This window comes from Prunus avium, chromosome 5 (genome assembly GCF_965620075.1).
Source record: "Prunus avium chromosome 5, drPruAviu1.hap1.1, whole genome shotgun sequence".
In the NCBI taxonomy this organism is placed as follows: domain Eukaryota; kingdom Viridiplantae; phylum Streptophyta; class Magnoliopsida; order Rosales; family Rosaceae; genus Prunus; species Prunus avium.
Genome location: NC_142288.1, coordinates 20852235 through 20864280, shown reverse-complemented (window position 1 = coordinate 20864280; position 12046 = coordinate 20852235). Strand labels below are relative to the sequence as shown.

The 12046-nt window shown below is 35.4% G+C and overlaps 1 protein-coding gene across 2 annotated transcripts; it reads left to right on the top strand.

Moving 5' to 3' along the window:
- Window positions 1-2088: 2088 nt before the first annotated feature.
- On the top strand, window positions 2089-10272 carry LOC110748146 (SPX domain-containing membrane protein At4g22990). 2 transcript variants are annotated; one of them, XM_021948184.2, is made up of 11 exons: window positions 2089-2381; window positions 3708-3762; window positions 4395-4515; window positions 4857-5168; window positions 5421-5525; window positions 5664-6121; window positions 7107-7402; window positions 8152-8336; window positions 8606-8796; window positions 8927-9060; window positions 9766-10272. In XM_021948184.2, exons 2-11 carry the CDS (start codon window positions 3710-3712, stop codon window positions 10002-10004), a joined length of 2094 nt encoding a protein of 697 aa, XP_021803876.1. In that variant the 5' UTR covers window positions 2089-2381; window positions 3708-3709; the 3' UTR covers window positions 10005-10272. The 2 variants fall into 2 exon arrangements, with proteins under 2 accessions (XP_021803876.1, XP_021803871.1); XM_021948179.2 differs by having other exon boundaries at window positions 3704-3762.
- Window positions 10273-12046: the final 1774 nt, after the last annotated feature.

The window sequence follows — 12046 nt, the reverse complement described above, 5'->3', positions numbered from 1 at the left end:
ATATATATAAATATAGATATAAGCTAACTTTTGCTTTCCAAGTTTACCCTTATTAAATGTATTCAATTTATCCAAAAAAATTTCACAACTTTCTTACCATCTTATTAACTTTTTTTTAACGTTAATTATTTTTTTATAAAGAAAATGTTTGCTTTTTTTAAAAAGAGAAAATGCCCCTTTTTTTTAACGTCAAGTTTAGACTTTTTTTTTTTTTCTATCTAAACCCTTTGTGTTAAAATAAAGAAAAAAAAGGGAAATTTCCTCTATTTTTTAAAAGCAGACATTTTCTTTTTAAAAAAAAAAATTACGTGAAAAAAATAATAATAAGATGGTAAGAAAGTTGTGAATTTTTTTTGGATAAATTGAATATATTTAATAAGGGTAAACTTGGAAAGCAAAAGTTAGCTTGTATAATATATTAATGACATTGTTTTAAGTGTAAGGAGAATGACACATGTCAAGCAAAAAATGGAGAAGATCCAAAGGAGAAGGTTAGAGAGAAGGTTGCTAGCATTCCCCTAATATCATTTGCCTTTTCTGGGCTTGCAATGAATCAAATCAAGATGAGTTTTTTAGTGTGACCATATATTAAGTTGATATTCTAAAAAACGACATATATTTATATTAATTAACACTATTTGTTGGTGTTACATTTAAATATAAATACACATATTATATAATATGAACAATGTTAGTAATATTTAAGGACTTATGATAATATATATATCAGTTTCGATCTCTTGGACCACAGGTGTCCAAGAGATTGTGGTCACCCATCGTTGGATATTAATCTAACAGTTCAAAAAAGTTTTTTAAAATGAGTGCAAGAGTGAGTGAATCGTTGAATTTACATCCAACGGTTAGTGACCATAAATCTTTTGGACCCCTGTAGTCCAAGAGATCGGGACTAATATATATAATTATTATAATTTATGCAATATTAATAACACCAGATAACGTTTTGAAACTTAAACAGAAATATTTCATCATGGGCTCAAAAACACTCGGTGGCCTGAGCCTATATACCCAAAAAAAAATAATTGGTGGGGAGTTTTCTGCACATGAATCGGTTTGGCTCTTATCTACTACATGTCACATGTCCTTTATGCCTTTTGGCGAAGAAAATGTTGAGATTATATTATGCAGGAAAACGAGGAAAAACATGTCACACCATTATTTTTCTACCCAATCTCACATCATTATTGTTTAAGCAACTTGCAAGGAAATAGAAGGACCAAAATTAATGGGAACGTACGGAAAAAAATGACACCTAAAATGATAACTGATGACCACATATATTTTTTTTTTGTTTGAACTATGATGTGGTCCTGGATGGGCTCCAATTATGGGTGGCACCTTTAAGCCTTAATCACAACCTAGACTAATCCCCGCTCACACCGGATGGGCCCGTAAGGGATAAAGTATTGGCCAAAGTGGTGACTCCATACGAGAGCGGGGATCGAACCCCTGACCTCTTTTAAGGAATGAGAGTGTTGAACCACTCACACCAACCACCTTGGTTATGACCACATATTTTCAATGGGGACAAAACATGACAATTACAAAAATAGAATCAATTGTTTGTACATTGAAAATTCTAAAATATGGATGGTCTTATTATATATATGCGTTGAATTTTTAAATCCTTTGAATTGTTTTACTATTAGCTCAATTAGTTAAGAGCATTTAGAGCACACAAAGGTAAAATACGAAAATTCATCAACATGATCTGACAAGTGGTGTTACAGTTCATTAATCTTATTTGTTTTATTTATTACATCCACGTATATATATTTATAAAATAATAATAATATACATAATATTAAAATGAGTCAATCCGAATCACTCCCATAATTATAAATTGAAATACAAAAATAGTACAAACAATAATTCCTAGATTTGGCCCCTCCGACAAAGAAAATAAAAAGAAAAAGAAATAAATTTGGGCTCTCCATGCATCCAATCCAATACCACCCTGTGCAAGTGCAGCCACTTATTATTATTTTATGTGTTCTACCCATTTGCTATTATTCTCAAATTACAATTATGCCCCAAATGATTCACAAAGATCCGATCTTTCTGTGTAATACACGACTCTCTCCCGTACCTATACGCATCTCTCTGTCTCTCTGTCTCTCTGTCTCTCTCTCTCTCTCTCGCAGAGTTTTTTCTCCGAGCTTTCTCCATCTTCTCCACTTTGCTTTTCATTGCTCTTATCTTTCTGATTTCGAACCACTCGAAAAACGCTTTCGTTGCTCTGTACTTGCTTTCTGCGTCCGAAGCATGCCGTGCTAGGCGCTCTCGCTTTGTTCTGTTCAAGGCGGTGTTCGTTGATGGTCATCTAAGTTTCTTCATCAACCGGTGTTCGAAATTCACTTTCGGTAATTCTATTTTCTCGCAATATGTATTATATGAACTTGTATATATGTGTATTTTTATTCCTGGATTCTTGCTTTGTTTGGTTGCCGAGAATCCGGAAGAAAATACGAGCGAAATGAGATTCGAAGCCATGTGTTATACTTCGCTCGGTGAATTAGTTTCGCTGTGATTTTATTCGGAGCCTGGAAGCTGAGATTGCTGGAGTTGAGCTCGAATCTGTATTCCTTTCTTTTACGAGTTTTTGTAGGCAATCAAACAGAGCATTATTTGAAATTTTTTTAAAATATTTTTTTTGTACTGCTATATATATATATTTTTCATTATTCTGTTGGAATTGTTGCTTCTGAGATTTCTTTTAGAAGAGCCGCTTATCTTTTCTTTGTTCCTCACTCAGAAGCTTAATTTTTCTGCTGGAAGTAGTATAAATCATTCAATATTATCTTGATTTTTTATGAAAATTAGTTATTGTGATTATTATTATTAGTTTGTCTATTTTGATAAGTTAAGTTTAGCTGGTGACATCCGTATCAGCTGATGTCCTGATACTTAAAGTTGGCCGTAGGCTTGTTTGTGTGGAGTGTAGACTTGGTCAAAGTGGGCGGTCTATGATAATAGGGTGCGCATGAGGAGAGTATAATCTACACTAGAGTCAATGAAAATTTCTTAAAGCACTCTAAGAATGTTAGGTTTATTGTAAATTATGTCTGGGTGGCTTATGCATGCACCTTATCAGAGGCACAAGGCGATTGAATTCTCTGATATGCGGTTAAAAGAGGGGATATATGATTGAAAAAAATAGAACAGAAAGAGAATAGCCCTATGAGAGGTCAGGTGAAATTATGTGGAAATGTTGTGTGGTCTAATCTATATTTCCGTGGAACAAATCTTTCTTGACTCATCTATATATACATATATATTATGTGCATATTTTGAGCTGAGCTGAGTTTAGTTGCTCCACTGCATTCAGATTAGTATGACAATGATACTTCAAATTATACAATATAAAAAAAGTTTCGTTTTTTTGTTTTGTTTTGAATGATGTATATAAGTTATTGGCCTATCACTTGGGTTTGGAGCCAGAAGAATTAACGTACAATCCTCATTAGCATTGCTCAGGCTGGGAGAAAAATGCTGGTTGTATAGGCAACCTCTCTGGTGGACAATAATAATTATAATTGTTAGCATTTTTATCTTCCTTGTTTCTTTTAAAATGAAACAACTTGTTATTGAATTCAGAGAAGTTGTATTCTTTCTCCTTTCTTTCTTGTGGTAGTTTTCACTTCATCTTCTTGTTTTGCTAATGCAAGTGGCTATTAATTTGTAGTCAGAAATGGTTGCCTTTGGGAAAAAGCTGAAGGAAAGACAAATTCAAGAATGGCAGGGGTATGTTTGGTCTATTCTCACTTATTGAAGTATGCATCATTAGTATAGGATTCATTGTGACAGAAATTTTGAGTTTTCTCTTGTGGAAGGGGTAAAGGAATAAAAGAAAGGGTCTAAATGATGGCAATCTTTGATGACAAGCATGTTGTTGTGTTATAACCTGATTCTTAATTGAAAATCCTGCAGTGCTGTTAAATAAGCGTTAATACGTCATATGTTATTTGTTTATGGATGTTCTTGTTGTTAGACCATTAGATTATCTGTCGTATAACCAATGGTGTAGAGGATAAATGATTTTATGGGGGTAATCTGTGTGGGCATATAGATTCTTTTGGTTGACACACTCATACACACAATATGTGTCATCATTAATAACAGTAAACGACTTAGAGAGCATTGGGGTTTGTGTTTTTGGATGGTGTCGCATATCTATTACCCAGATATATGGTACCATTAATATGGTAAGAAACAATATGTGTCATATATATATATATGGTATCACTAATAAAAAAGGATTGGTATTGTACATGAATATGTGTAGATTTGCCTATCATGTCAATGCCATTGTACAATATTTCTCCATTTATATTCTAAATTCCTATGGTTGTCTGCCCATACCTTGTTTCATCCAGGTATTACATCAATTATAAACTTATGAAAAAGAAAGTAAAACACTATGGTCAACAAATTCAAGATGGAACACTAGACCGGAGGCATGTCCTAAAGGACTTTTCAAGAATGCTGGATAATCAGGTGTGTGGGTCATCCATGCTTGTTTATGAATACTATAATGGTGAATATATGTCTGTACTCCAGCACTCACAATCGCATTTAGAGTCAATATCTGCATCTGTTTTTTTTTTAAAAACTATAGATAATTTGTGTCCTTGTTATAATCCACCTGGGCACTCTCTATAAATATACACATATATCCATGTCCTCTTTTTGGATGATCAATAGATATGTACATGTATGTATCACCAGGAAGTTCATTGCATTATATGGTCTTTTTATTCTGGACAATCTGAGTTCTGCTGTTATTCAGGAGAGGTGAATAACAAATGTGTTTCTCTTGTTTGTTATTACAATATCAGATTGAGACGATCGTCCTTTTCCTGTTGGAACAACAAGGGCTACTTGCGAGCAGAATAGCCAAGCTTGGAGAACGGCATGACGCTCTTCAGGAGCAACCTGATATATCCCAAATATCTGAACTACGAGAAGGTTATAGACAAGTGGCCCGTGATCTTTTGAAGCTTCTCATTTTTGTTGACGTTAATGCTACTGGTCTGCGTAAGATACTGAAGAAGTTTGATAAACGGTTTGGCTATAGATTCACTAACTACTATGTCAAAACTCGTGCTAATCATCCTTACTCACAGCTGCAGCAAGTGTTCAAGCATGTGGTAATATGTTTAATCAGAGGCCTTTTCACCCCCTTTCTCCTTTTGAACTTTTAAAACTTGAACAGGCTTCTAGATGCAGTTCTTGCCATTTCCATTTATGTAAGTTCTTACGTGCAGCTCTAGAATATTGGGGGCATGAAAGAATGACAATACATAACGTAGCGACTAAAAACTTACTTTCAGCATATTATTAGCAACTGCAAACTTGTAGTTTCTGTGTAAATGATATCTCCCTGTCTAACAATCTTGCAGGGAATAGGGGCTGTTGTGGGAGCTATATCTCGTAATCTTCATGAACTTCAGGACCGACAGGGAAGCTACTTATCAATATACGATCAGGCTGCTCTTCCCCTCCAGGTTTCATTAATAGTTGATGCCTTGATCTCTTCTTTCTTTCTTAATGTTTTCATGCATGAAACTTGATGTTATTGTTTGAGTCAGAAGAAATCAAGATGTTGGTAATATATGATAATGTTTACTAGGGTTCACTTGCAGGATCCTGTCATTGATTCAGTAAGAGCAGCTGTGGACAGGTTAACCCATTCAACAAACTTCCTAAGCTTTTTGGGACAACATGCACTGATTGTGCAGGAAGATGAGCTGCCTACTCCTGTTGAGGAGCGTGTTGATGATCAGAGATACCATTTTATGTCACTTCTCTTAAACTTAGTGAACACGTTTCTTTATATGGTCAATACATATATTATTGTCCCTACAGCAGATGACTACTCATTGAGCCTTGGAGCTGCAGCAACTGTTTGTGGTGTTGTGATTGGAGCGATGGCTGTTGCACAGGTGTTTTCTTCAGTGTATTTTAGTGCATGGTCAAATAAGTCATACTTCAAGCCCCTTGTATTTAGCAGTATTGTTCTCTTTGCGGGAAATACCTTGTATGCTATGGCTTATGATCTTAATTCAATATGGGTTCTTTTGATCGGTCGTCTTTTGTGTGGGTAAGTAATTCTTCTACTTCTTCTACTTCTTCCTCTGATTCTTATTTTGAATATGGCAATAGTATTTCATTGAAAGTGGTGGTTTAGGAAGTTTTAAATTGCTCAGCTTCGATTAAAACCTAAACTTGCAACTCCTCTACTCATTTTCAATTGTAGAAATTGACGCTAGCTGACTCAGTAACAATTGTCACAAAACGTGGTCAGATTTTAGTCTTGTGGTATAATTTCTTCTAGCTCTGTTCTTTTGACACATAGGTTTTAGTATTTTAACTCTCTCCCTCTGGCTTCTTGGTCACTTGGAGAAATATTGATGTATTCCATCTTTCGATTTGAGATCAAAGTAGACTTTTCTGGAAGCATGTGCAATGTCTAAAAATTTGTTATAGGTTATGTGAACTTGGTTTAATTCTGGAAGTAGACAAGGCTTTCAAATGGAATTGAGGCAAGATTCGATGTATAAAAAGGGTGACTTATTTTTTTTATAGATTTAGATGTACTAACTGCTCAAGGTAAACATAAAATGTCTTAAGACTCGAGGCCTGGACATGTCCACCCATTGAATTGTCTACTGATGTCAGGTGGTAGATTGATCAGGCAAACCAAAAAGAACACTTGGTTTTACATGAAATACGGAACAAAATAAAACAAAGAGGTCTAGTAGGCAAATTTTCATTTTGCGGACTCTTTGGACAGGGTTGGATTTTCTGTTACCAAACAAGCTAGAGCTGATTGTTGTTTGTTACAATCTTACATACAACACCTTGTTTGTTGCCTAGGCCAAGAAGTCTGAGATGTTTCTTGATTTATAGGAGACCTGAAGCTCATTTCTGTGACCCAAAGATGAAAAATGAGAGATCATTATGTTATGATTTGAGGACTCAGATTGAACTTTGAACTAGGAGTCGTGTAATGCAATAAGACTTTGAAGCTTTTTTCTTAGTACATAATCAGATAAATTGAAAATTTTGTGCTTTCTATATTTCAGATTCGGTTCTGCTAGAGCTGTTAACAGGCGTTATATCAGTGATTGTGTACCACTGAAAATCCGTATGCAGGCCTCAGCAGCTTTTGTTAGTGCTAGTGCCCTTGGAATGGCATGTGGTCCTGCCCTGGCTGGCTTACTTCAAACTGATTTCAAGATTTACAAGCTTACATTCAATCAAAACACTCTGCCTGGCTGGGTTATGGCTATAGCTTGGCTTTTATACTTGATATGGTTGTGCATCTCATTCAAAGAACCTTCTCGTGAAGATGAAGTGATACAACAGGAATCAAGTCGTGGTATGTTGACTCATATCAGTGGTTGGTTTATCTTTTGAACATATGCTTTTTTGTGTCTTTTCCATAAATCTTAATCTTCTTAGGAGGCAATAGATTTAATCTAATTTGACTGCAATAGTTCTCATTTTATTTCGGCAAACATTCTTTTGTCGTATTGAGAATGTTATTACAAACACATTATCAGTTATCACTCTGGTGTCCTTCTGACAATAATAAGTCTAGTGAATGATGTCTTTTTTCTTTTAGAAAGAAAATTTTATATAATAAGGATATAGGTCTTTTGACTTTTGAGGGAAACCTTGAAGCTTCAAAGTAATCATATTGTTAGTGCATAGGAAAGAAAGTTGCTGCTACTGATTTTCATAAGCTGGTATGGATAATAAATATCCTTGAACATTACTGTTTTCAACATGCTTGACATATTCAGACCCTTAAAAAAATGTTAGTTAAGTTTGGTGTTGACTTGGTCTGTGGCACCGACTCAGACGTTTAGACCTTGATAAGTGGGCAGTTCTTTGAACTCAAGTTTGTTGATTTCAGTATCAAAATCTATGGTGGGTCAATGAGACTTATAATTATAATTTTACCGAGACATAAGTGTGATTTACAGGGGGTCTATTCCACGTACCCATGATTGTGAATTATGCTGTATGAGAGTAGTGATGAGCCATTTCCTGCTGCATCTCTCGGATGCAAACCATGTAGTTGCAGTTGTGGGAGCTAATAATTATCTGTCATGTAATTGACAGGAACAACAGAAAACGATGCACTCGAGAAAGGTCATAAACAACCATTGCTCATTAGTTCTGATGACAAGAAAGAAGATGAAGACGGTGACCAAGATATAGATGAAAGTGAAGAAGCACCGGAGGAGACCCGTCGACCAGCCACTTCTTTTCTATCAGCATATCGACTACTCACACCCTCTGTGAAGGTATCTCACTGATTTTGAGTTTCAATGAGTTTCACAGCTCAATTATTCCATTAAATGTATCTGAATCTTTGACGTCAGTGTTAACATGAAAATAGTTGGAGGTCTGCCTTCACCTAACTCTAGTTGATGCTTTCAATTTTTTATTCTTATTGTGTATTTTGTTATTTTATCTTTAGTGCTAAATCTTTGAAATGTTATATCTCCACTTCTGCCTGCATTGCTAAATCTCTGGGACATAAACCCTTTCTACTTTTCTGTGGTTTCAACAGGTTCAATTGTTGATATATTTCATGCTCAAGTATGCAATGGAGATTTTACTTTCAGAATCTAGTGTTATTACCACATACTACTTTAGCTGGAATACTAGCAAAGTCGCAATTTTTCTTTTCTGTCTTGGGCTAACCGTTCTTCCGGTAAATATTCTTGTTGGGAGCTACATCAGCAACATGTTTGAAGACAGGTAATTTTTCACAGGAAGAATACCTTCAATCTTTCTTTACGTACAGTGCTCTTTTATAGTTGCTAGTTGAAAGTTCCATAAATATTTGTCCTGCTCACTGATGGATTTGTTCTTGTTGACCTGACTGCAGGCAAATTTTATTAGCATCTGAAATAGTGGTTTGCATAGGCATAGTTATGAGCTTCCATATGTTTAATCCATACTCTGTGGTACAATATGTCAGCTCAGGGCTCATCATGTTTGTTTCAGCCGAAGTACTGGAAGGTGATATATTTTTATTCAATTCAATTACTTTTTGGTTTATAGAAATGAAGGGAAATGCTACATAAAAGATAAAACTCCGAACAATGATGTTTTTTGTTAACGTTTTAGTTTAAAATTCCTCCTCTCTTCCTCACCTTTCTAATTTCTCTCCTCCTCTTCTCTGTCTCCCTATATTTGTTTTTTTGAATTTAAACGAAAAATGGAAAACAGAAAACAGAGATATTACTAAACGAGCTCTTAGCAATTGAAGAATAACGTTTATTATGTAGCAGGAGTCACACATACAATTCTTCTGTTCTCACTTGGAGAAGTATTGCCTAAAACCTTCATGATTTTAGTAGTAATAAAATTCAGCTGTTGTCTTTATGTAGCAGGAGTCACACATACAATTCTTCTGTTCTCACTTGGAGAAGTATTGCCTAAAACCTTCATGATTTTAGTAGTAATAAAATTCAGCTGTTGTCTTACTATCAGACAATATCCCCTTATGCTCGCCTTTTAAGGGATTAATTGTGCCCCTTTTCTTTGAGATTCGCATACAGTACGACTTCACGAAGAACCATTCTTTCTGAAAACTCCTTAGAACATGTAAAGTAATATCAAATGCACTAAATTTCGTCAGTAAATCTTTTTTCCAAAATGGTTTATGCAGCACATAAGAAGTCCTCTCTCATACACTCATATGTGCAACCATCGTTTATGCAGGGGTCAACTTGTCACTTCTCTCTAGGGTCATGTCATCGAGGCTTTCCCGCGGAACTTACAATGGTGGATTACTTTCAACAGAAGCCGGGACGCTCGCTCGAGTAGTTGCAGATGCCACCATAACTCTGGCTGGATACTTGGGGGAGAGTAAGCTCCTGAATGTCACCCTACTTCCTTCCCTCTTCATTTGCGTTATTTCCATTATTGCCACCTGCTTTACATACAACACTCTCTATTGATTCATCTTTATTGGCATCAGAAAAATGCCCAATCTCTTCCCAATTCAAAACCCCCTCAATTTTTTCGTCGAAGTGTTATTATATTTCAGCCGCGTGTATATTGATAGAAAACTAGGTCATTGTTTATGGTCTCCAATTTCTATAAAACCCAATTGTGTCCTACTGTACTCGCTTCCCCCATTTTTATACTTGCAATCACGTGAAATGCTTACAGGATGTAATAGAAACTATTTTAAGGGAATTTAATTTATTTATTTTGGGTCTGAAAGGGCAAATGCTTAATTAGGAAAGAAAAGGGTTACCAATGAAAAATGATTGAAGAATCTTCTCCTGGTGATCCCATTTTTTTTTTAAAATATCAACTTGGTACAACATTTTTAGGCCATGATTGGTTCAGCCACAAAAAGATGAAGAGTAAATGTATAAAGTATTCCCATAGGAATTATTTACCCTTTTATTGCCATTTTCATCTTAAAAATGAGAATAATTCTCACACACACGTGGTGAGAGTCTATTATATTATAAGATTCATATAAGATTCTCTCGAAGGGATGTTTGAAAAAGAAAAAGAAGAAAAGAGCCATCGAAAAAAATGGACTTTCTTTTCTTCTTTGTCGCTCATCCAAAGTGAACACTGCTAATAAATCACCGGAAAATATGGTATGCATGTGGGGTCCTTTGACGATGATGCAATTATGTGTTCTTGTCAATCGCTCCAAACCTACCCAATTAACTAAAAATAACCCTTTAAAAACCCAAAAAAAAAAAAAGAAGATAAAAATTCTTCTTAGGGCTCTCGACATTTAAAGTCTTCTTCCTTCTGTTTCGGAAAACTCTTGTATAAAAATCTCTGTTTATGCAAGCATGATTTCATTTGTAGACAGATGGATGTTTAACAAATCACCACATGATCTGCTTTTTTTCGGCATAAATTAACCAAGAAAAAATGTGGTTATTAAATATCCACCTACTTCATGTTTACACCTCCATTGGAGACGGTTTTATATGGTCCATATCCTTTCAACGGTGGCAAATGTGCACTTCAAAAAAATATATATATATCTATATTTTTTTTTGGTGAAACAGTAGCAATTCAATTGAAGAAATAGGGCACAAACCCATATTACATCAATAAGAACACAGCTCTGGAAGGAGGTTCTTGCAATACAGATTGTAACAACAACACCAACTAAGCTCAAGTATTACAAGATAGAAAAAAAATATACAACTTTAAACCCAACTAACAAGGAGTTACAGATGATGAGGATCCTATTTCTGCAACAACCAGTGCTTAAGAGAAATCAAGATAGAGAACAAACTCTCAAACTTCATGGGACAGAAAATACCCCAAGAGTGGAGGGCATTACCGCTGAACTTCCACCAGGATATTCCAAAGAATATCACAGCATCTCCTAATCCCCCTTAATCCCCAAGCACAATAAAAGTAGATCCACCAAAATCAGTAGCTCCACCTCCAAAACAGAGAGATCGACACTAGATCTACCACACAAGTAGCAAACCTAGCAAGATCAGCCAAAAACCAGCCCCAAAAGACTGGGAAACAAACCCTCAAGAATAGAGGGAAGAAATAAACCCTTGCAATAGCAAGGAGCAGACAAAACCCAACAAAAGTTGGGAGGGAAAACCTCTTCACAACATAATGGTGAGGAGAGAGGCCCGGATTATTAACCGAAGGGGGTCCCCTGGAACCAAGGAGAAATGCATATCTGTGTAGGCTTTGGGTTGGGAGGAGAAGAAGAGTCGAGAAGAAAACTAGTCCAAAAAATGTTAGTAAGTGGAAGCTCTCACTTACTAAATACAAGCGATACATGAGATGGTTTCTCACGCACACATTACCAAGATGTCATAGTGATTCGAATATGAGACTGATGGTTTGTAAATCAAAATCATTTGTAACTGGACTATACCAATTGGTGTGCATGTTAGTACTATGTTTGTTTACATAAAGCAAATGTTGGATTCTCTTTTTTTCTTTAATAAACTCCAAAACCGATGTTTTGGAGTCAAATCTAATTATTTTT

Bases quoted from the DNA above. Each gene is read 5' to 3' on its own strand.
- LOC110748146 (XM_021948184.2), top strand. From the start codon at position 3,710: ATGGTTGCCTTTGGGAAAAAGCTGAAGGAAAGACAAATTCAAGAATGG. The intron at 7,403-8,151 runs GTATGTTGACTC...TGTAATTGACAG, and splicing joins ACAACAGGAATCAAGTCGTG to GAACAACAGAAAACGATGCA. The intron at 8,337-8,605 runs GTATCTCACTGA...TGGTTTCAACAG, and splicing joins TACTCACACCCTCTGTGAAG to GTTCAATTGTTGATATATTT.